We start from the raw sequence: 25990 nt of genomic DNA, 5'->3' as shown, positions 1-25990 counted from the left end.
TTCGTAAATCTAAAATCGAACTTGACATTTATGCATTCCCAGGGCTTTCCACTAAGGCTCATACTAGCCAGCCATGACAAATAAGTAGCCAGCCAGGGGGAGTAAACACAAAAACTCCTGTGCACGCAGTTCCCAGGGTTAAATGTATTTTCCACAGACCATTTATTTATTCACTTTACTCAAATACAAAGTAAAATGGCAGTAAATCTTCATCTTTTCTTGCGTATAGCATCATGAGGCGTTCCTGGCTTGTAAATCTCTTATTTTCGGTGTATGACACATTCACGCAGCTGAGCATGCGCCGAGTGCGCGCGCACACCGCATGTCGGGGCACGGATGAGTTACTCTCCCTTGATCAACGGTTCAGTTTGACATTATTGTCAGTCCGTTAGATAAACATTTAATTTTATTAAAATCGAAAATTAATATTTAGAGCCTGTGGGCTACAAAAATAGTCATTAAAGTAGCCGGCTGGACTTAATTGTGTGGCCGTAGCTGGTGCTTGTGGAAAGCCCTGTCCAATCAGCTCTGCGCATGCGCCGTGCGGCACAAAAAAAATGTCAGCCACCATGAAGGAAGGAGATCCGGAGTTTTCAAACATTTGCTTAAGTGTGAAATCGCAAAATGGTATTCTAGCGAACAACAAAATAGTAAAGATTCAGAAAAACAAATCATTCAGTGATCATTTTAATAGCGTAATTTCATCCGAGGGCGGCACGGTGGTGTAGTGGTTAGCGCTGTCGCCTCACAGCAAGAAGGTCCTGGGTTCGAGCCCCGGGGCCGGCGAGGGCCTTTCTGTGTGGAGTTTGCATGTTCTCCCCGTGTCCGCGTGGGTTTCCTCCGGGTGCTCCGGTTTCCCCCACAGTCCAAAGACATGCAGGTTAGGTTAACTGGTGACTCTAAATTGACCGTAGGTGTGAATGGTTGTCTGTGTCTATGTGTCAGCCCTGTGATGACCTGGCGACTTGTCCAGGGTGTACCCCGCCTTTCGCCCGTAGTCAGCTGGGATAGGCTCCAGCTTGCCTGCGACCCTGTAGAACAGGATAAAGCGGCTAGAGATAATGAGATGAGATTTAATCTGAACTAGGCCCAACGGTAGATTTAGAACTACAAAAAGTCCGTGTGTCGGACATTTTAAGTACCTTTGTAAAAGTTTTGCAAATGTTGCAGTCAGCATTTAAAATGCGAACTTAGTTTTTGTACAAGTTTCAGTTGATTAAACTGTCATATTTTATTAAATGTGTCTGCTTTTGTAATAAAAAAAGTACTGAAAGAAAAAGCAAACACAGCATTGCGATTTCTTATCCATCCATATATAATAAAAATGTAAAAAAAAAAAAATCCCTCCCTCCCGAAATTTTTTTTGCCCACCCGGTGGACAGGAAACGAATTTTTTTTTAAGGATGGCCTTATTTTTAAAAAATGCTATCGTCAGTCTGTCAGTCTAATGCACCTGACGATAGCAAAACTCAAGCCCTCGCCACGCACATGCTGACTGATGCAAAGAGGAAATTCTACTGCGCATGATTTTTGTGACAGCAGACATTTACTTCCGGGCAAGACTTGGAGTCCTGACAGCTAGATTTCATCAAATAAATCAAGGTAAGATTTTCAGTCAGCTATCCCGACGATAGAAATTTTTGACGATAGAAACATTGAGAATATATTTGTGCATTCATATTTAAATTTTTCTGGAGGAAAACTATCGTAAGTTGAGATAAATCAGAGCCACTTGCGATGCGACCCTTTCAGCCGACAGGCCGTTTCAATGTGTTATTTCCCCACGAAAGTGACACAGTCGTGTCTATCGTCACTGTTCTGACAATTATTGTTGATATTTCAATTTTGAAAATAATTTTTTTTTTTTATTTCAATATTTTATTTTATTATTTGGTTCTAGCGATGAGGTATTTAATATTATTACTAAATTTGTCAGATTAATAATGTAAGAAACAGTTTTGTTGCTATTGTCATCTAGAGTGTCTGTCAGAATATGATGGTAGACGTTAGTTTGTCTGTCAGATTTTGATGACAGAAACCGATGTGTTTCTATTGTCATTTAGCGTGTCTGTCATGTCAGGCTTTTATTAATTAGTTACCAGGACTACTGTCCTAAAATTTACTGTGAATGTCCAAGACCTCAAATGCTACTAGAAAAACTTAATAGAATGATCAAAATAATCAATTCAGCAATTTAAGGAGATGGGACTTAACTGGCCTCTGTTATGGTAGAATCTGCCAACTGGGACTAAATACAGCTGAGAGAGATGTGGCACATGGACACACACACACACACACACACACACACACACATGAATAAATCAGGGGCTCAGCATCTATTATTTACACCCAAGCCTCTATTGTGTTCACTCGGTGCCTCTGTTTCTAACATAGAACTGAAGTTCTTGTGCACGATACACCACTGCAAATGTTTAAATACAGGAGGGCAAGAGACCTCAGCCAAGACTGGGACAAGAGAGGCAAGGTCAGCGAGATACACAATACAATAATCGAGAGCGAGGACGCAGGCTGTACGTCTCTTTCATAGACCACAGAGACTGAATTTCAATACAGATGAATAGCATTTTAGCAAGACACTGCACACTACACGCCACACAAAGTAATAAGAAGGACAAAGACGCAAGCGGAGTCGGGATGCGTGGGACCGTTTAGCCCAGGCGATCATCTGAAACTAACAACTACTACCAGTGAAGGCGAGACTTACTATTTTCATAAAAGACTGAAAAGGACAACTATTTTTTTTTCCCCACGGTCCAAATCCTGCGCTCTGATTGGCTGGCGAGCGGGTCTGTTTCCTACAATACGGACCCCAGTTACGGACCTCTGGCGACTCGCTCGTTCGCAACAACAAACATAGTCGCAATTTTTGTCAACATTTATTTGCGCATTTCTCAGGAGAATAGCATTAATTTTACAGCATGGATAGTGATAATGACAGTGTTCACAGCGAAAGCGAGTTTTACTACCCTGAGGAAGAAGAAATAAAAGAAAACATTTCAGGAGAAAGCTAAAAACCTGTAACTGTTGCTAACGCCGAGCGAAAACATGGCTGAATCCTGAATGACTCAATTTTGTATAAGTAGGGGACTACATAGGCGGCAAAACGTAGTTTTGTTTTCCTGCCATGGAAGTGCACTTGTATACCGAGGAGGAAGCAATTTGCATTACAGCCGTGAATGAGGATTCAAAATGGCGGCTCGGCTCGGTTTTCCCTTTCGGGCGCTCTCGTTTTCTGTTAGAATTTGGTAAAGAAAAAAGTAAATATATTATTTACCAGCTTAAGGTCGGTCCGTATGGTGAAATACCGTGACCTCGGCCCAGAGGGCCTCGCTCAGTACTTTCAAGACCTCGGTCACGGTATTTCACCATACGGACCTCCCAGCTGGTAAATAACATGTATTATTTATACGAATATGAATTATTTTCTTGACGTTTAACCACAAGGTGACGCCTTCACACCAACTCATCCCTCTTGTAAAAAAGGAAAGGTTTTACATGCAACCAGACAACACCGGGGCTGATGTTCGAGAGACTCACCGGCCATTTTAATAGGAACTTGTTCTTGATTCTAAGATCCCTGTTCTTGGCTGCAGGACTGGAACCCAATGTGGTCTTCTGCTGTTGCATGCGAGATGCTTTTCTGCTCAGCACGGTTGCAAAGAGTTGCTGTGAGTTACTATATCCTTCCTGGCCAAAAAGCTTGAACCAGTCTATCCATTTTCCTCTGACCTCTCTTATCAACAAGGTGTTTGTTTTATCCACCCACAGAACCGTCGCTCACTCACCTCACTCACTCCATGTTTTTTGTTTTTCGTACCATTCTGTGTAAACTCTAGAGACTTGCGTGTGAAAACCCCAGGAGATCAGGAGCAGTTTCTGCAATACTCAAAAAAAAAAAAAACCCAGCCCATTTGGCTCAAACCAACACCCAGGCCATGGTGAAATGCCTCAGTCACAGCCGGCCGTACGTGCTCCTACGGCTGGTCTACGTGCAAAAAACGCAAGAAACGCACGGAGGGCGTACGTGACGTGCTGATTTTCGAGCCGTAGACTGGCCGCAGAGGTTCTTTGTCGTGTCAAACAAACTCTACGGGCGCTTACGTTTTTTTCAGGTTGCAAGACAAGTTTGTCTTGCAACCTGAAAAAAACGTAAGCGCCCGTAGAGTCTCTTCAAGCGGCCAACGTGCGTCTTTCTCCATGAACAAAAAAACGCAGCGATTTGGGAAACGCCAAAAATTGCACGGCCAAAAAATCGTACATCCAGTTGTGACCTAGGCTAAAGTAAGTCACACTTTGAGATCATGATTTTTCCCGTTCTGATATGTGAACATTAATGAACTGAAGCTCTTGATTTGTATCTGTAGGATTTGATGCATCGTGCTGCTGTCAAGCGATTGGCTGATTAGAGAACGGCATCAAACCAACAGCAGGTGCTTGATATTCCTAATAAACTCGCCGGTGAGTACATATATGGAACTATCGTTGCAACCAGGAGACGAACTGATTCGGTCCAAACAGGAGTCAAGGTCACAGCAAGGTCATCGTCACCGGGGACAGGTTCTATCTGGGCAATGTCAGTGTTGGCGTCTTTCACTGGGCTAATAAACATACTGATCCAGTGCTACCAGGTGTTTAGACTAATCTATGCATCAATGCAGACATTTGTAACATTCACTCCATTTAATTACCCAAACCGGTGAGGTGGACTAGCGGTTAACGTCGCCACCTCTTGGCTGGGAGATCGTGAGTTCTACTCACAGTCAGGTCGTACCAAAGGGCATCATAAAAACAGGACCCAGTGCCATCTGTATTGCAGTGCCTTGCCTCGTCAGATGTGAGTAGGATGTCAAACTCTCATGGTTACCAGAGGACCCGCCCCCTACTGGAACACTAGCTATGTAACAGGTGAGAGACCGAGGGCTACAGAAACGGAGATTAGCGCCACCCAGTGCATCTTAAGGTCCTGGTTAGTACTGGGATGGGAGATGGCCAGGGAATATCAGGCACTTAGTCTGGCTAACGTGACTTCAAAGCTCTGCGAGCATTTGGCCTGGCAAAGATATTAAGCCCAACCGTTTCCCAGAGCCTGTGGTTGACCCGCCTCCCTGAAATGCCTCAGTTTGCTACTGGTCGAAGCCAGAAAAGGCTGTGACGAAGCTTAAACCAATCACATCACTCTTTCCTCTGACGTATGTGACACGACGGGGCTAACTGGTAGATTAAACTCTTACCGAAGCCGGTCGGGAGCAAGGCGAAAACGTCCTTCCTTTCAATAAATACCTCCAGGGCTGCTCTTTGCTCCGTTTTCAATACAGCATCTACCGCTGTGTCAAAGGCTTGCCGCTGCTCCATGTTCGTAATGTTTCTAGTGAATGAAGCGCTTCCGGCATAGATTCTGTAAACAATCTATGGCTTCCGGTCGCAGTTCTACTACATCAGTGCCTTGAACACGCCTCTACCCAGGGCCGTTGGAGATGCTCAAAGTTGATTGGCTCCCGATTTTTTGGGAGCTTGGAAGAGCTGTAGATAGCTTGCCTGGCCAGACTAAGCTCGCAACAGGCCCTCGTGTTGCGTCACGCTTAGGATGGGCGGGCCCAGGCTAATCAGGCACTGGCACGGGATGGACGTTCACTTCTGACTGGTTGACCCAAGGTGAGAAAGTACAAAAACGAAGACTGCAGCTCTATTTCTAAAATGATTTACAGTTTGTTTACAGGAGTAAAACTTAGGTCTTCATTTGTTAAAGAAAAACAAAAAAACAAAAACTTGCATAAATAAGATTCAGGTCACGTGAGGTTACAGCCTGTTTACTCAAACCAAAAACACCCCCCGGGAATCAAATACAGCGTCATAATCAGTGCTTTTGATAAGATCGAAAGGCGTCGAGAAGAAGGAGTGGTTAGGAGTGATAGCCTCACAAATCAGATAAAACGCCCATAACAGGATGATCACTAATGTTGGTGTTACAGATAAAATCTTAAAGTGCATATTCTGGACCAATTTCGTGTTTTTTTTTTTTTATATGAAAGAATGTCCCTTTGCACACTCATCCAGAAGGGTAATTTTGCACAAGGCCATCTGTCTACAGCAGAAAAAAAATAAAACATCTGGAAAAATCCCAAGGGAGTCTGGAGCCAGATTCGTGACGTTACCTGCGGAAGCGCCAGCAGGCTGCGCGAGCTTTGCACGGTTTCAGTGCACAGCCTGTGTAGACCAAGCGCTCCCGTTTCTCTCTCATTGTCCGGTCTTTTGGGAAACGCTGAGTACTAATCCCATCAAGATTGGTGTTGCTACACCCTCCTACGATACATCTGTTAACCATTTTAATAATTACGCGATAACGTTGAAGAAATCTGCAGAAAACCACCAGGTCGTTTTCTCATAAACAAACCAGCGCTGACGTAGGATTCAGAAGGAGGCGTCCCGCATGCGACGTCACGAAAATCAGTGTTTGCCGGGAAATCCAAATGCCAAGTTTTTTCAGAGGCGGAACAATTCACTTCAAATGGCTCGATTTCAACTGAATTTTTCTGGTATTGCGCAAGAGAAAAAAATTGCACAAAATGTGACAGATATTTGACCAAAGTTTAATATAAAATAGGAGAATTACACTGATCTTACTCCTGAATTTATCCGTGATGTGCACGTTAAGTGGTCAGGGATTTCCCCTGGTGAATTTATTTTTAAAAACAAAATAAGTTTTTAAAAAGCCCTAAATGTTAACGTTTTGCTTGTAGAGTCAGGAAGCGAGAAATCCGGCAACAATTTATACGTAAAAACAAGGGAATTTTTTTTTTAAAGCACAATTTTTGGATTAATCTGATCTTAAGTGGTCAGGAATTTTCCCTGGTTAATTTATTAAAAAAATAAAAATAAATCATAAAAAAGGGCTCTGATCTTTTGCTCGTGTCAGGAAGCCAGAAATCTGTCAACAATTTATAATGTAAAAACTATTTTATGTACAATTTTTTTTCCATTTTTATATTAATCTCATGAAGATTTAAAAAGAAATTATAAATTGTAGTGAAAACCATTTTTAATATTTTAAAATAGTAAATTTTGACTTAACTACCAAGTTCCTCCAATATATATTTTTATTAACTTTCCCAGAAAGTTTTTCACTTGCTCAAAAAAAAAAAAAAAGTTAGAATATTTTGTGCCCTAATCCAATTGCAGGAAATTATTTTTCTGTTTTTGCCTTGAGCGACATTATTTCCTGCGCGGGTACGTTATCGCAAAAGATCCAGGAAAGGAGGTTCCCCCACATCCTGTGTGCGCTTTCATGCTGGAGAGAAAAAGACAGACTGAAACATGCAACGAAACGCTCTCAAACTTTCCAGCTGATCGAAAACACATCACACACCACCGATGCTGCATGGAGCTTTTAGCGCGACTATAAATAGCCATCGGAACTCAATAAGGACGCCATAAAGGAGTGGAGGAGCAACATGGGTGTGGGTGTGCAAGTTCCTCCCACTGACTCGCCATCGCTATTTACAGAACGTCATGTCTCAGGCATCCTGACCTTGGTGTAACACGCCATACCACAAAAGGTATGCAAGGAACACACACACAGGCCTCGAATTTCTGATTAACAAGCAAAACGTCTCCAGAGTGAACAGCCTTCCTGCCTCACAGCACCACACTTTCATTCATTACACAAAACTAAATGCAACATTCTTAACAAGCGCTGACGAATTCTCAAACCTGATTGGTCAGAATAAGTTGCCGATTCGTTTTTCGTCTGTAATTCAAATCAATTCGCTGCTTTTAATACGGTACAGTTTCTATAGTAACAACTCATTCACAGGAACATGTCTGGAAGGAGCTAATAATTAATAAACTCAAAAGTGTTATTTAACAAAGAAACAAATGTCAAATCGTATCACGATTCCCAAAAATATTTCCGAGATACACAATATATAAAAAGTAATTTGTGATGCAAATAATGCATTTTATTTTTCATATTTAAAACTAGGTGGCACGGTGGTGTAGTGGTTAGCGCTGTCGCCTCACAGCAAGAAGGTCCGGGTTCGAGCCCCATGGCCGGCGAGGTCCTTTCTGTGCGGAGTTTGCATGTTCTCCCCGTGTCCGCGTGGGTTTCCTCCGGGTGCTCCGGTTTCCCCCACAGTCCAAAGACATGCAGGTTAGGTTAACTGGTGACTCTAAATTGACCGTAGGTGTGAATGTGAGTGTGAATGGTTGTCTGTGTCTATGTGTCAGCCCTGTGATGACCTGGCGACTTGTCCAGGGTGTACCCCGCCTTTCGCCCGTAGTCAGCTGGGATAGGCTCCAGCTTGCCTGCGACCCTGTAGAACAGGATAAAGCGGCTAGAGATAATGAGATGAGATGTTGCATCCGTATTAAAATCCGTAACCACGCTGTATTTTGTATCCTTTTTTTTTTTTTATTATATTTCTGTAATCATGACCTATCTATTATAATCAGCCACCGGAGGCTGTGCGTGGGTTGTTTTGGAGTCCAAGCTGTACAGTAAGACCTGGAATAATGTGCTACTACTTGGGAAAACCATCCATGACTGGTCCTAAGTTGCATGTGTTTATTTCCCTGAGTGTCAGGGCCGAGCGATATTATAGTGGGGATTAGAGTTAGAGATGAAAGTGGAGCAAAGGAAAAAAAAAAAAAATAAATCCTGAACTTTTGAAAGTCAAACTAAGATGGGGGGGGGCAACGTCCCCTGAAAAAATTTTAATAACAAACACGCAAAACTCTGCATTCTAGTGCATTTTAGTACTTATTTTCACTAAAACAAGATATAACTTTTAAGCCTTTTTCTTTCATGTCCATTAATGATTAACGTCAAAAATCTCAAATTTAATTCCCCGAGTTAATGAGTAATTTTCAGGAGTGCATTTAGAAAACGCCGTGATCTTCCTGCTACACAGTTCATTACTTTGAAAAAAAATCAGATGGTTGAATGTAAACTCAGCAAAATCCCAAAACAGTGCTGTTAAAAAATAAAGTAAAGGTCTGTTAGAGTTTCTAAAGCTTTCAGGTTTCAATGTTGGGGACGTTGAGTCTCGTTCATCAATCTTTTAGTAGAGTTGTGCGTTTGCAGAAGCTAAAGTGAACTAAACATTTCCAATTCAGATTTATGCGAGTTGAAGCCGATTGTTTACATTAGTTCGTATTGTCTGTAAATTTAAACACACCAATGAAGACCAAATTTCTCATATAAATCAGGGGCGTAGCGAGGACTTTTCAGGTGCGTGTGTGTGTGTGTGTGTCACACACTGACTGGCAGCCTGAGTACATCATGTAACAAAAAATAAATTCCCATTGCTAGTTTTAGGCAGCTTAGAAACCGGCTCTTCCATTATTGCTGTTTCTTCCACGTTTTCTTGATGTTGTGTTCTAGAAACGGCACTAAAACTTTGCTTCGGAGCCACAAAATGCAACTTTGATGGAAAAAAATATATATAATAAATCGCTTACCTCTCTTCACGTCGAAAGGAGGAAAGTTTCGCTTGTTTTGACACGGCGAATTATTAACACAAGAGGAAATACTCGTAATTTGCAATTAAAAAGACTGCAGCTACACTGGCAGCTTGAACACGCTTTCTAGTGCGATTGTGTTGCGCAGAACGGTGTCAGTCCTGCGCGCCTTAGCTCGTGCACCTGAAGGCGCGCCTTGGGCGTGCGCGCCTAACGAGCTCCGGCACGCGCACCGTTAACAAAGAACACCTGTCTTTAATCAATGAACTATGTTTGGGCTATTTAAGGACTGCGCCCATGCAAGGACGATGCGAAGTATTACGCCGCGTCTAGGGACGCGAAAAATCCGAAGAATAAATTTCTCCATTCTGGAAACCGGAGATTTTCAAGAGTTTTGTCAAATATCTGGATTTCCGGGTAAATCCGGAAGACTTTCATCCCTGTAGAGTTGTGGTGTTTCTGCTCCAGACTGGATCTAAATTCAGGCAGAGGGACAGTCAGGAGGGGTGTTCACACGGCAACTTTTACTCCGGTGTAGCACCGGGGCTGCCCCGGTAGAGCGTTCACACGGTACAGTTATACCGGTGTAGCCCCTGAAAGCTGCTTAAACCAGTGCAAATCTAACCCTGCTCGGGAGGTGGTTTAAGAAATTTACTCCGGAGTAAATGCTAGTTTGCGGGGCAGCACCGATATCAAATGGGCCGTCTGAACGCTACAGGGGTCGACTCGCTACGCGTGAGGAGAGTTGATTACATACAGGCATTGCATAATTTGCATCCTGGTATTTTGCGCTTCCAAAATGGCGAATATCAACAACAACAGAACTGCGCGTCTTCCAGTGTTGCCAGATTGGGCAGTTTTAAGTGCATTTTGGTGGATTTGAACATATTTTGGGATGGAAAACATCAGCAATATCTGGCAACACTGGTGTCTTCATCCACGTTGTTTTCCCGGCGCTTGGTGATGCCATGACAACCGGGAAAATGAAGTACATTTTCACGCATGTGCATATTTCATTTCCGCATTATTACTATCATTTGCGATAGTAATAATGATAGGAAATGATAGTAATAAAAGGAAATGATATCAAAACTTTATTACTATCAAAGGAAATGATAGTAATAAAGTTTTTGCTACTATTGCATGGTCGCAGAAACTGCTGTGTGAACGCAAGTGGGGCTGCACCGGTGCTAACACGCTTCTCTCTAGTAAGCAGGTTTGTGACGTGTGAACGCTGCGCAAAATTTACACCGGTGTAAGATATATCGCAACAAAATACATCGGTGCAGCATCGATGCAAATATGTGCCATGTGAACACCCTAAGAGTTGGAGTTATTAGTTATCGGTGTTGTGGGACCGGACCCTAAACCTGCTAGAACATAACTTATGACATGTAAAGAACTAACTTGACTTGCGGACATTCCACAACGGTAGATGTAACTATAAACAGATTTAAAAAAAAAAAAGTATGCCACATCAGTCAGTAGGCTATTAAATTAAAAACTGTATTTGTTGGCAAACTGCTATAGTGCAAGAGGACTAAAACGCATCAGGATTGATGATTGTTTTCCTCTCCTAGCACAGCACCCCTCTAACTCTTTGACTCTACTAGTGCATCTCAAAAAATTAGAATACCATGAAAAAGTTCCTTTTTTTCATAATTTAATTCAAAAAGGTAAACTTTCATATATTCTATATTCATTACATGTAAAGTGAAATATTTAAAGCCTTTGTTTTAATTTTGATGATTATGGCTTATAGCTCATGAAAATCAGAAATCCAGTATCTCAAATTATTAGAATATTCCCTAAGATCAATCAAAAAAAGGATTTACAATACAGAAATGTCCAACTTCTGAAAAGTATATTCATTTATACACTCAATACTTGGTTGGGGCTCCTTTACCATGAATTACTGTATCAATGCGGTGTGGCATGGAGGTGATCAGTCTGTGGCACTGCTGAGGTGTTATTGAAGCCCAGGTTGCTTTGATAGTGGCCTTCAGCATATCTGTATTTTTGGGTCGGGCGTTTCTCATCTTCCTCTTGACAATACCCCAGAGATTCTCTCTGGGGTTCAGGTCAGGCAAGTTGGCTGGCCAATCAAACACAGTAATATCATGGTCAGCAAACCATTTGGTAGTAGTTTTGGCACTGTGGGTAGGTGCTAAGTCCTGCTGGAAAAGGAAATCAGTATCTCCAAAAAGCTCGTCAGCAGATGGAAGCATGAAGTGCTCTAAAATCTCCTGGTAGATGGCTGTGTTGACTTTGGGCTTGATAAAATACAGTGGACCAACACCAGCAGATGACATGGCACCCCAAATCATCACAGACTGTGGAAACTTCACACTGGGCTTCAAACACCTTGGATTCTGTGCCTCTCCACTCTTCCTCCAGACTCTAGAACCGTGATTTCCAAATTAAATGCAAAATGTACTTTCATCTGCAAAGAGGACTTTGGACCACTGAGCAACAGTCCATTTCTTTCTCTCCTGAGCCCAGATAAGACACTTCTGACATTGTCTCTGGCTCAGGAGTAGCTTGATATTAGGAATGCGAAAGTTGTATCCCCTTTCTTGAAGATGTCTGTTCGTGATGGGTCTTGATACACTGACACCAGCCTCAGTCCACTCCTTGTGAAGCTCTCCCAAGTTCTTGAATCAACTTTTCTTGACAATCCTCTCAAGACTGCGGCCGTCCCTGTTGCTTGTGCACCTTTTCCAGCCACCCTTTTCAGCAATGACTTTTTGTGGCTTACCCTCCTTGTGGAGGGCTTCAGTGATCATCTTCTGGACAACAGTCAAGTCAGCAGTCTTCCCCATGATTGTGGTTGTGTGTACTGAACTAGACCGAGAGATACCCGTAGTGTGTTCATACTGTTTTACTCAAACTCGAAATGAAATATTCTAATATTTTGAGATGGGTTTTTTTTTATGGTTTTGTACTATATGCCATACTGATTAAAATTAAAATAGAAAAATGCTTGAAACATTTTAGTTCATGTGTAATGAGTCTATAATATATAACATTTTCACTTTCTTAAATAACTGATGGAAAATATTGAACTTTTTCACAATATTCTAATTTTTTGAGATGCACTAGTATATTTCTAAACCAAGGTGTGGTTGTGGTTCGAGCTCAGCTGCTTCCCTGTAACAACATCCTGCCAGCTCGAGTTTTACACAAAGTGCTGCTCGCTCACAGAAGGATCACAAGATGACTCACTGCACTTTCTGTGAAACAAAGTCAATGGTCCATCCTGAGAAAGCGGAGTGGAGCTTACAGCAGTGTTCATGCCAATGAATCACCATGCAGAGCTAAAGCAGCCGCAGAACAAACGACGGGGGCATTCGGCATCAAGAAGAGAAAATGAACAAACGAGCGAGAAACAAAACCACCTTAAAGCCTGAGACCAGGCTTATAGTACTCGAGTCAGACTCGTGCCCCAATTTTAAGGACTCGTGACTTGACTCCGACTCAAAATGGAGACGAGGACTCTGATTTTCTCTTTATTTTTTGTACCATGCCATAATAACATCTTAAGATATTTATAGCTACATTAATTTTTATACTAATTGTGCACAAGAGTGTCACACCTGTACGCCTTGGCATGTGCATCAGATAGACACTCAGGCGCACTCCGGACAGCGCACACGCCAAGTGGACTCTCACGTGCCGTAAACGACTCGCACCTGCGCAGGATTAAGGCACAATCAGCGCACCGATATAAAAAAAAAAAAGAAAAAACAGTTACTTTGCGAAGTATTGAGTTGTGTTGCTGACACATTACCAAGCCTTATTGCCTTGTTTGGTTTCCTGATTTCCTGTTTCTCGTCTTTGATTCTGCTGAGTCTATGACCTATCGACTGTTTTACGATTTTGCCTGCCGTTCTGGATTGTTTACCGTCTTCACTTGTATTAATAAACACACCTTCTGCACTTACATCCGTCTCCCAACCGTCTCGGACAGAATACTTCACACTCCCTGACAAAGAGAAGCACATTCAGCTGTTCATACGGCATGTTCAGGAACAAACTAATGTTAATGGCGCCAAAACAGCCATGGTCACATGGTGCGGTTGGAGTCTTGTTCTCGGACTCGAAATTTTTTTTAATGACTTGGACTTGAACACTGGGGACTCGAGGCTGGACTCAGACTCCAGGTTTAGTGACTCGACTACAAGACTGCCTCAGATGTGTAGAACAGAACCTCTGAGTGATTCAGAATTCGTCATTGTAATAAACAGAACGAACTTAAAAGCTAACCTTAAAAAGTGCAAGACGACATAAATAGGAAGAAAAAAAAAGCTAGCAGACACCGAGTGTGAATGGACAAGGTGTTTTCAGTCAACAATCCTTATGTTAAACGTATCGCTTGGTTTAAAAACAAATCAAATCAAAATCTTACGTGATTAATGGACCATGTAATACGACATACTCAAAAGAACAGCGATGTGGCATCTGGGACGTCCCTCGAGACCCCGACGAAAAAGTCAGGATTCCGTAGCCATGACTGACAGTTTCCCTCCTTCAACTTCTTTCCTGACATGCAACGATGTAAACAATGATCGATTGAAAAGACAAGAATTTATGGCAACGTGATTTCCTAATCCGACATGGCGACATCATGAAAGACAAAAAGATCACGTGGTCTGATCCCAGCATTAACCACAAGACCCCAGGGAACGCTACGGATGCAGGCACGGAGGTACTGATGACACACAGTGACATTTCCAGCTGAACACTGACAGTCCGATCACCCAGGACGCTTGTTAATGCCAGGCGTGAACGGGAAGAACAGTGTATTAAGCACGTCTTCTTTCAGCTATAAAACTCCTGGCGGTGCGCTGTTACAGGAAAATAATCAATGATGGAAGAGTGACATAATCCCACAGTGAAGCGGAGTTACTGTTACCGCTCCAAAGTTGATTATTTTCCTTGAACAGCACATTCGACTTCATGTCCACAAAAACATCACGAGTCAACGATCAACTGATTTGTATGACATTTGCAAACAGGAGCACGACAGGCTCGTCCACTTCATGATGCAATAAAACAATTCTGTCACGGTGCAGAGATTTTCAGCTTTCTGCACAGACAACAGAAAGAAAAGCCTGCAGTGATCATCACTGCACTCGGAACAGGCAACTCCGTTATGCTTGCCGAAATTAACAGGTTTAACGTGACTTTAACGGACTGAAAGTCATGCTGTACATTTAACGTGAAACATTATTTATATCGTTTAATGATATTCCGTCTGTATAATGAAGTGAAGAAACTTCTAAACCTGTGCATTTCTGTGTATGGAAAACCCCCACTACAGATGATTTCCTTAAGCAGGGCATGAATTTGGGGCAACACTGATTTAACTAATGATGAAAAAAAGAAAAGTGGAAGGGAAAGGAAAAAGGAGGAGAAGGGAGGAAGTGAAAAGGAACTGACGGGGGGACAAAAAAGAGAGGGGACTGACGGGGGGGCAAAAAAAAGAGGGGACTGACGGGGGGGCAAAAAAGAGAGGGGACTGACAGGGGGGCAAAAAAGAGAGGGGACTGACGGGGGGGCAAAAAAGAGAGGGGACTGACGAGGGGGGCAAAAAAAAAAAGAGGGGAACTGACGAGGGGGGCAAAAAAAAAAAGAGGGGAACTGACGAGGGGGGCAAAAAAAAGAGGGGAACTGACGAGGGGGGCAAAAAAAGAGGGGAACTGACGAGGGGGGCAAAAAAAAGAGGGGAACTGACGAGGGGGCAAAAAAAAGAGGGGAACTGACGAGGGGGGGCAAAAAAAGAGGGGAACTGACGAGGGGGGCAAAAAAAGAGGGGAACTGACGAGGGGGGCAAAAAAAGAGGGGAACTGACGAGGGGGGCAAAAAAAGAGGGGAACTGACGAGGGGGGCAAAAAAAGAGGGGAACTGACGAGGGGGCAAAAAAAAGAGGGGAACTGACGAGGGGGGCAAAAAAAAGAGGGGAACTGACGAGGGGGCAAAAAAAGAGGGGAACTGACGAGGGGGCAAAAAAAAGAGGGGAACTGACGAGGGGGCAAAAAAAAGAGGGGAACTGACGAGGGGGCAAAAAAAAGAGGGGAACTGACGAGGGGGCAAAAAAAAGAGGGGAACTGACGAGGGGGGCAAAAAAGGGAACTGACGGGGGGCAAAAAAAGGGAACTGACGGGGGGGCAAAAAAAAAAGGGAACTGACGGGGGGGCAAAAAAAAAAGGGAACTGACGGGGGCAAAAAAAAAGAGGGGAACTGACGGGGGGCAAAAAAAAAGAGGGGAACTGACGAGGGGCAAAAAAAAAAGAGGGGAACTGACGAGGGGGCAAAAAAAAGAGGGGAACTGACGAGGGGGCAAAAAAAGAGGGGAACTGACGAGGGGGCAAAAAAAAGGGAACTGACGGGGGGGGGCAAAAAAAAGGGAACTGACGGGGGGGCAAAAAAAGAGGGGAACTGACGGGGGGGCAAAAAAAGAGGGGAACTGACGGGGGGGCAAAAAAAAAAGAGGGGAACTGACGGGGGGGCAAAAAAAAAAGAGGGGAACTGACGGGGGGGCAAAAAAAAAAGAGGGGAACTGACGGGGGGGCAAAAAAAAGAGGGGAACTGGGGGGACAAAAAAGGGAACTGATGGGGGGGGTCTGAATGAAAGAAAAGAGATGGAAAGAGAGGAGTGAAGGAAAGTAATGGGAAGTGAGGAAAAGAGATGAAAGATATAGAAAGAAATGTAACTGAGGGAAGAAAGAGAGAGAGATGGTAAGAGAGGGGAGTGCAGACAGAGAGAGAAAGAGCTCCATGTTTGTATGAACTCACCTTCAGCCACTGTCTCCTCCACAGTCACCTGGTAGCGGCCGATGGTGAAAACGCGGCCGATGAAGGCGCCTCCTCCCCCGGATCCAGCACCGCCTCCCGCCCCGGCGCCTCCAGAACCGGGCCCGGAACTCACCGCTTCCCGTCGGCTGTCGAAAAACTTCTTCATGATCCTCCGTGTGTTTTACACAGCGAGCCGAACCCCTTCAGCGGCCGCTCAGTAAAATAATAACAATAATAATAAACACACCTGGACGAGCGGACACCGTTTAAAACTACAAATAAATATAATTTATCGCAGGACCATGGTGAGGAGAGAGAGATGCGACAACAAATCGATAATGTTGTCGCGTGTATTCGGGGTGAGTCACACACACACACACACACACACACACTCTCTCTCTCTCTCTCTCTCTCTCTCTCCCAGCCCGCCGCCTGCAGGCTTCAGAGCGGCCCGGAGCGCGGAGTAACCGGCTTTGTGCGGCTGTTAGCGCGGAGTCCGGACACCAAACACGCCATGAAAGCTCCAGAACCTCATGGTGAATAATGCGTAGAGCCGCAGAGAGTCCCGGGGTCCCGCAGGCCCCTCACAGCTCAGCTGGAGCCCAAACACAGGCTGCTAAGGAGCCAGTGACGTCACTGAAACGCGCCTCGACCGAGTTCACGCGCACTAATAATCCGTTAATTACTGACCCGGACCGGACCGGCTGCGCGCGCGCACACACACCAGCACGATCCGGTGATGCAGTGAGTTCGGCTCACTGACCCCGGAAACGGTGAGGAATGAACGGGTTTAATTCAGTAACCCGGCGGGTTATAAATCACCAGAGTCATAAACCTGCTCTTTAATTCACCGACAGCCCGTGTGGGCGTGGCCACATCCACCGATTAACGCGCAGACTCCTGGGAAGTGGAGTACATCAGTTAGCGCATGCGCAAAATAAGAAGTCGCCTCTCTTTCGCTCTCGATGAATGACGTCAGAAGACAATCTGCATATATTTGCATACCAACACGGGTTTAGTTTCTCAGGATGGAGGTGAATAGATTCTTTAATTGGGATTTTTTCAGTCGTTTAAAATAGAACAGAATAGAATAGAATATTGTCAGTACTTTACAGCGAACTGCTAGCTACACATGGTTAAAATGGCTCTTGTGCAATATACCAACTTACTTGTGCAATACTATCTGAGTAATGCTGGTAGTAATACCCGTGCAATACTTAAACGTGCAATACCACCTTTGTAATACACTTATGGTAACTATATATCTGCAAACCTGTTAATTTATGCAAATTTGTTAATTGTTTTGATCTCTAAATTTGTAGTTTATTTCTTTTATATATCCTTTTTTGTATACTTAGTACTTTTGCACGACTCCATCTTTTTCTCTTGATATATTTTGCTGCTGTAACAATGTAAATTTCCCCCTGTGGGATAATAAAAGGCTATCTTATCTTATTTTATCTTACCGTCAGAGGCGATTCTAGAGTCTGTTGTGGCCCCAAGCAAAAATTTCCAGGGGGCCCTTCTGACCAGTGTTCATCACCAATTATGTTATAAATAATCTGACACCAATGAAAAATGTATGAAACCAAAGTTTTTTAAATTCCAAATGTGAAAATACAATGGTAAAGAACAATAAAAACAAAACAATAAAAAACAAAATAAATAAGTCCTCGGGCCCCGACTCTCGGGGGGCCCCTGGGCCAGGGGGCCCCAAGCAGTTGCCTGCCTTGCCTGTTCACAAGCTGCGCGTCTGCTTATCATCATGATGTAATGTGACAGGAGAGAATAATTTTATTACAACTGAATAGATAGACTTTTATCAGAATAGAATGATGTCTGGTTTGCAAATCATCACATTCTGATTTTATTTATAGTTTACACAGCGTCCCAACATTTTTTTTTTGGAAACGTGCTTGGTGCAAAGATATGAAGTTTATCTTCGAGTGGTGAATATATATATTTTTTCAACATGAGAAGATAAAATTCATATCTTCACTCCACTGTGTAATGTTTGAATGAATTAATTTAATTAAGTTTACAACCAGTGTAGATACATTACATTATTTACACATTACCATGATATCTAAGGCATAATTAACAAAATTTACAACAATAAAAAAAAGAATTAAAGTTCACTATGTATAAATGATAATGCAAATGTAACATATACACACACATACATAAATAAAAGAAAGAGAGCGAGAGAGGAGGAAAAAGGGATAAAGCTCCCCTTCTGTCTCTCTTAGGAAACAAATATTACATTTTTTTTACATATATCTATAATTTCTAATATTAATTAATGAATCGGTAATTTTAATTAAAATTAAATGTAATTCAAATGTAATGCATCTCTAATGGTGAGACAGTATTCAAAAAGAAGTTGTAGGCTTATACTTTTGTACTGTCTCAAATTATATTCAAGACATGAGATGAGTTGCAACAATAGAAAAATATAAGGAAAGATGCCGAAACTAAGTAATCCTCAGATAACTGAGTAACAGTTGTTAATGAAACTGTAAACAGTAAAACAAACAATTTCAAAAACATTTGACACTTTAAATACAAACTTCCTAAGGTTTTGCTAAACTGAGTAAATATTGCTTCAAGGTTTTTTTCCAATTTAATGAAGATTGACTCAGATTTAAGTTCCTTCAGGAGGGAATTCCATAATTTAGGCCCATTAGCGGCAACAGTAAATTTGTAGATATTAGTTCTGCAAAGCTTAACTCTGTAATCGCTTGAGTATCTAGTATCTACTGATGAATTTGAACATTTTTACAAAAATACTTTTAAATGTTTCTGGTATAGTATTAAAACGAACAGAGTAAATGACTAGTCCTACTTGTAAAGAGTGAATGTTATTCAAATTTAACAAATTATATCTATAAATGTTCTTTATAATAATGTTCTTTCTATTATATGGACACATCTGCAAAAAAAAAAGGCAAGTTAATCAAAAAAATGTTAATTTTGAACCGGTTCACCATTTTGACAACACGTGTCTAATCAGCAGGAAAACACTGGGTGTTTCCAGAGTGAAATATCAGGAATTATTATCCATACAGGACACTTTGATGGAATAAAAACGTGTTCTATTCCCTTCTAGTGGGTTTCATTCATTTGTTTTGATAGCATGCGATATTGTTAGCATATCACTTATCCTACGTGTATTACATCACTCTACCCAATGGCGAATGAGTGTTGAATATGGTTTACGATATTGTATGGTTGTCAAGACAACATGACATCACACGTTGGAGACGTAAAACTTCCACGCTAGAGAGTGACTGGGACAATTTGTAAACAAACATGGCCGCCAGATTTGCTTCGTTAAATACGGAAGATTTTGAGAAAATTTTGAAAGACAAAGACGCGTTGAACACCCGAAAGGAATGTGTATGTATAATAATAATAATTATATTAGCTGGCTTTTTTCATGATATATCAGATATATTCCATTCAGCGACTCGTCTTTGACTCGTTCAGTATCATGCTAGCTGAATGGAATATATCTGATAGACCACTCAACGCCAGCCAATATTATTACTTAGAGTATTATCCAAATATAATAATTTAGAATAAAATGTTTAGAATAAGGCAGCATGGTAATGTAGTGGTTAGCACTGTCGCATCACAGCAAGAAGGTCCGGGTTCGAGCCCCGTGGCCGGCGAGGGCCTTTCTGTGTGGAGTTTGCATGTTCTCCCCGTGTCCGCGTGGGTTTCCTCCGGGTGCTCCGGTTTCCCCCACAGTCCAAAGACATGCAGGTTAGGTTAACTGGTGACTCTAAATTGACCGTAGGTGTGAATGTGAGTGTGAATCTCTGTGTGTCAGCCCTGTGATGATCTGGCGACTTGTCCAGGGTGTACCCCGCCTCTTGCCCATAGTCAGCTGGGATAGGCTCCAGCTTGCCTGCAACCCTGTACAGGATAAGCGGCTACAGATGATGGATGGATGTTTAGAATACAATAGAATATTGGCATAGTGTAACATAAGTGTTTTGTCACCTGTAGCTATTTAAATCTAAATAACTATGAAAATCAAATCCAATGCTGCCCCCTAGTGGTACTCAACAGTTTCTGTAAATAATGTGGTTCAAATGCTATTGAAAACAAAAACCACACAGTTGAAAGTTGTTTATAATTACTGCTACTTTATGCATTTCAATTCAAATTAGATTTATTAGAATGATTCCGTAAATAAAGATGTGACAAGTTTAAAATTATACATATAATAGAATAGAATAAATCTTTATTGCCCATCAAGGTGGAAAATTATCTTTGGCTCACCATCACATATAACATGCAAACAACACACATTTCAACAGCACAACTTGACAAACAGCAACACAGACAACAAACACAGAGGGCTGTGCAAATATATTATTTTTAACAAAAAGTACTTTATACATACAGCACCCTCCACAATTATTGGCACCCCTCGTTAAGATATGTTCTTAGGCTTCTAATAAATTCATTTTTTTAATAATATAGAACAATGCAAAAAAAGAGAAAAGTCCAACCTTTAATTCAAGTGCATTTATTCAGTGGGAAAAATCCCACATTAAGAAATAATTATTTTACATGAAATCATGTGTGCCACAAGTATTGGCACCCCTGATGTTAATACTTTGTACAACTCCCTTTTGCCAACAAGACAGCACTTAATCTTCTCCTATAACATTTCACAAGATGGGAAAATACAGAGAGAGGGATATTTGACCATTCCTCTTTGCACAATCTCTCTAAATCGTCCAGAGTCCTGGGTCCTCTCCTATGCACTGTCCTCTTCAGCTTACCCCACAGGTTTTCAGTTGGGTTGAGGTCTGAGGACTGAGATGGCCATGAGAGGAGTTTGATTTTGAGTCTGGTGAACCATTTTTGTGTAGATTTGGCCACATGTTTAGGGTCATTATCTTGCTGAAAGACCCAGTGACGACCCATCTTCAGCTTTCAGGCAGAGGCCACAAGATTTTGATTTAAAATGTCCTGGTATTTCAAAGAGTTCATGATGCCACGCACTCTAACAAGATTCCCAGGGCCTTTGGAAGAGAAACAGGCCCACAGCATCACCGATCCTCCCCCATACTTCACAGTGGACATGAGGTGCTTTTCTACATACTCAGCTTTTTTGTTGCCAAAAAGCTCTATCTTGGTCTCATCTGACCAAAGCACACGGTCCCAGTTGAAGTCCCAGTACCGCTTAGCAAACTCTAGACGTTTACGTTTATGCTTGTAAGTGAGAAAAGGCTTTTTCCGTGCATGCCTCCCAAACAGCTTGTTGGCATGCAGATAGCACCTGATGGTTGTTACGGAGACTTTGTGACCCCAAGATGCTACTCTTTGATGCAATTCTCTAACAGTGAGCTTTGGAGAACGTTTTACTTCTCTTACCATCCTCCCCACTGTGCGTGGTGGCAAGATAAACTTGCATCCTCGTCCGGGCTTGTTTGCCACTGTTCCAGTTGTTTTAAACTTGATGATTCCTCTGACTGTAGATATGGGCAGGTGTAGGCGAGTGGATATTTTCTTGTAGCCGTTGCCTGACTTATGAAGGTCGATACACATCTGCCTTACTTGAACGGTGTGTTCTCTTGTCTTTCCCATGTTGAAGAGTGGATAAGAGAAATAGGCCTCTGTGTCACATCATATTTATACCCCAGGGAAACGGGATGTGATGAATTACTAATTAAAGGGTCCGAGATACTCTGATCACCTTTATAAACTACAGTAGAAATGGCAGAAATGCTTCAATTACATTTATTTTCTAGGAATTGTTATGGGTGCCAATAATTGTGGAACAGGTGATTTTATGAAAAATAATTATTTCTTAGGCAGGGATTTTTTTTTTAAAATTCACTTGAGTTACATTTTTCTACAATTTTCAGTGAGAGATTATGCTTCTGCAATAAAAATTTTATTTATTTTAAAGGAACAGTCCACCGTACTTCCATAATGAAATATGTTGTTCTCTGAATTGAGACGAGCTGCTCCGTACCTCTCCGAGCTTTGCGCGACCTCCCAGTCAGTCAGACGCGCTGTCACTCCTGTTAGCAATGTAGCTAGGCTCAGTATGGCCAATGGTATTTTTTGGGGCTGTAGTTAGATGCGACCAAACTCTTCCGCGTTTTTCCTGTTTACATAGGTTTATATGAGCAGTGATATGAAACAAAGTTCAGTTACACAAATTAAAACGTAGCGATTTTCTATGCTATGGAAAGTCCGCACTATAATGACAGGCGTTCTAACACCTTCTGCGCACTTCGACAGCGCATTGATACCTTCACTCCTCTTCGGGCACGGCCAGGCGGGCGAATGTCCTGGTCCGTCCGCCCTGTCTAAAAAAATGGTACAACTCAAGCCCCATGGTAAAACTGGGACTTTGTCATTTTTCCGCATGAGGCCCATGGTAAAACCACACTTCCAGGAGGGGCTGCCATCTGCCTCCCAAGCCGGCCGAGAGCGCTCCTCGTTGGGCACGGCCAGGCGGGCGAATGCCCTGGTCCGTCCGCCCTGTCTAAAAAAAAAAAAATGGTACAACTCCAAGTGAAGGTATCAATGCGCTGCCGAAGCGCGCAGAAGGTGTTAGTACGCCTGTCATTATAGTGCGGACTTTCCATAGCATAGAAAATCGCTACGTTTCAATTTGTGTAACTGAACTTGTTTCATGTCACTGCTCATATAAACCTATGTAAACAGGAAAAACGTGGAAGAGTTTGGTCGCATCTAACTACAGCCCCAAAAAATACCATTGGCCATGCTGAGGCTAGCTACATTGCTAACAGGAGTGACAGCGCGTCTGACTGACTGGGAGGTCGCGCAAAGCTCGGAGAGGTACGGAGCAGCTCGTCTCAATTCAGATAAGAGCATATTTCATTATGGAAGTACGGTGGACTGTTCCTTTAAGGCTTTTAACACATCTTAACCAGGGGTGCCAATAATTGTGGAGGGCGCTGTAGGTGCTCAGAATATAATGCTGAACTCCAGACCACAGTAAAAGTCTTTAACCTGTTAAAGGAAACTCCACCCTGAGACACAATAAATATGTTTAGATTGAAATATCTGATGTGTTTCGAGATTCTGGCGTTCATTTGCTAATCCATGCTGTATTTTTGTTCTTACTCAAACATCACAGTACTCAGATAAAACAGTCAGCTTTCACTGTTGGCTCTGAACACTCACTCACCATTTTTTCAGTGAAGTCATATTAATAAAGAATCCAGTACAGTACTGGATAGACTCAACTTCCCAGAATGCAATGCAGCTATACGCTTTGTAGTTGTGCTGAATTATGCCAGAGACTTGACTCAGCTAGTTAGTGCTGTATGAGATAACGAGCATGATGGTGTTGATGGAGGTATTAGTGTGAAAGGTGAAGGTTTGGAACCAGATTCGCGATGATCTGACCTGAATGGCATTGTGGGAAATGCAGGAAATCGTTAGCCAATGTGGAAATAGGCAAACATCTCATCTCATTATCTCTAGCCGCTTTATCCTTCTACAGGGTCGCAGGCAAGCTGGAGCCTATCCCAGCTGACTACGGGCGAAAGGCGGGGTACACCCTGGACAAGTCGCCAGGTCATCGCAGGGCTGACACATAGACACAGACAACCATTCACACTCACATTCACACCTACGCTCAATTTAGAGTCACCAGTTAACCTAACCTGCATGTCTTTGGACTGTGGGGGAAACCGGAGCACCCGGAGGAAACCCACGCGGACACGGGGAGAACATGCAAACTCCACACAGAAAGGCCCTCGCTGGCCCCGGGGCTCGAACCCAGGACCTTCTTGCTGTGAGGCGACAGCGCTAACCACTACACCACCGTGCCGCCATAGGCAAACATGCCAAGGAAATAAATAAATAAATGCCTTCTTTTTGGTACAAATTCAAACATCTCCGTCTACGGCGTATAAGGTCTGTACGCCTGTGTGCTTCAACTCACTTCCTACTTCTCTTCACTCTCTCCTCCAAAATAATTCTGATCACGCAAATATGTTGCTCACCTGAGTCTCCCTCCCCCCTTTCTATTCTTCACTGTAAATTAAAAAAAAAAAATTCAGTTTTTTTCCATATATAGTTCCAGAATGATTAGAATGACGTCCCTGTATCACAGAGGATTACTGGTACCCGTGAATGGGGATTGTGAAATGCAGTCGTAGTTCTACATTGGTTATGTTTTATCACTATTAAACTTTACTGCGGGGCGGCACGGTGGTGTAGTGGTTAGCGCTGTCGCCTCACAGCAAGAAGGTCCGGGTTCGAGCCCCGTGGCCGGCGAGGGCCTTTCTGTGTGGAGTTTGCATGTTCTCCCCGTGTCCGCGTGGGTTTCCTCCGGGTGCTCCGGTTTCCCCCACAGTCCAAAGACATGCAGGTTAGGTTAACTGGTGACTCTAAATTGACCGTAGGTGTGAATTAGCCTGGGTCCGCCCATCCTAAGCGTGACGCAACACGAGGGCCTGTTGCGAGCTTAGTCTGGCCAGGCAAGCTATCTACAGCGCTTCCAAGCTCCCGAAAAACCGGGAGCCAATCAACTTTGAGCATCTCCAACGGCCCTGGGTAGAGGCGTGTTCAAGGCACTGACGTAACAGAACTGCGACCGGAAGCCATAGATTGTTTACAGAATCTATGCCGGAAGCGCTTCATTCACTAGAAACATTACGAACATGGAGCAAGTTCTCATTGAAAACGGAGCAAAGAGCAGCCCTGGAGGTATTTATTGAAAGGAAGGGCGTTTTCGCCTTGCTCCCGACCGGCTTCGGTAAGAGTTTAATCTACCAGTTAGCCCCGTCGCGTCACATACGTCAGAGGAAAGAGTGATGTGATTGGTTTAAGCTTCGTCACAGCCTTTTCTGGCTTCGACCAGTAGCAAACTGAGGCATTTCAGGGAGGCGGGTCAACTACGCACTTTGGGAAACGGTTGGGCTTAATATCTTTGCCAGACCAAATGCTCGCAGAGCTTTGAAGTCGCATTAGCCAGACTAGGTGTGAATGTGAGTGTGAATGGTTGTCTGTGTCTATGTGTCAGCCCTGTGATGACCTGGCGACTTGTCCAGGGTGTACCCCGCCTTTCGCCCGTAGTCAGCTGGGATAGACTCCAGCTTGCCTGCGACCCTGTAGAACAGGATAAAGCGGCTAGAGATAATGAGATGAGATGAGAAACTTTACTGCCATCTACTGGATTTCAAAATGTATGGCGTTGTTGAGTCCAGACTTCCACCAAGGCCATGAAAGAGAAAATAAATTCGTGGATCCGCCCCATGACTTGGATCCGCTCCAGAATTTAACGGCTCGTTCTTTGGCCCATACTACTACTACGCGCTTCCACCAAGTATCCTGGAAATGAGGTTAGGAGGTTTTGTGTAATCCTGTTTAAAGTCAGGCAAACAAACCGTACAGAAAAGATAAGCTCTTTGGCAGAGGTCATGATACTGTTCATTTTATTTTGTCATGTCTGTGCTTTACTAAAATAATAGTTCCTCATCTCAGAGCCTAACTATCCCGATGTTATTTAACTCCAAACTCCTGCAGTACAACATGAACTTATTATTAAATAAAGCTTGAGAATTTCTACATTTAAAACCATGAGCTGTTTATTCTTATTGAATCGGTTTTATTCAACAAGTTTAATCAGTCAGTCAATCAATCAATCATACCTGTCTGTGCAATTCATACACAACAAAAGGCGGATGGACAAAATGGGTCTTTCAAA

General features: G+C 42.9%; 1 protein-coding gene across 6 annotated transcripts in view; it reads right to left on the bottom strand.

The window, feature by feature from the left end:
- The window catches only part of LOC132892850 (AP2-associated protein kinase 1-like), a 109252-nt gene extending 92124 nt beyond the window's left edge, over nt 1-17128 (bottom strand). For all 6 annotated transcript variants that reach the window (XR_009655484.1, XM_060931303.1, XM_060931304.1 and 3 more), the window contains exon 1: nt 16276-17128. Coding sequence is in view for 5 of the 6 variants with exons in the window: in XM_060931303.1 (XP_060787286.1) it covers nt 16276-16441 (166 nt within the window). In the remaining variant the exon portion in view is untranslated. The remainder of the gene's footprint in view (nt 1-16275) is intronic.
- Between the last annotated feature and the right edge of the window lie 8862 nt (nt 17129-25990).

The sequence above is a fragment of the Neoarius graeffei genome, chromosome 10 (assembly GCF_027579695.1).
Source record: "Neoarius graeffei isolate fNeoGra1 chromosome 10, fNeoGra1.pri, whole genome shotgun sequence".
In the NCBI taxonomy this organism is placed as follows: Eukaryota; Metazoa; Chordata; class Actinopteri; order Siluriformes; family Ariidae; genus Neoarius; species Neoarius graeffei.
Note: the sequence above shows the minus strand (reverse complement) of the source record. Positions and strands in the feature narration are given on the sequence as shown.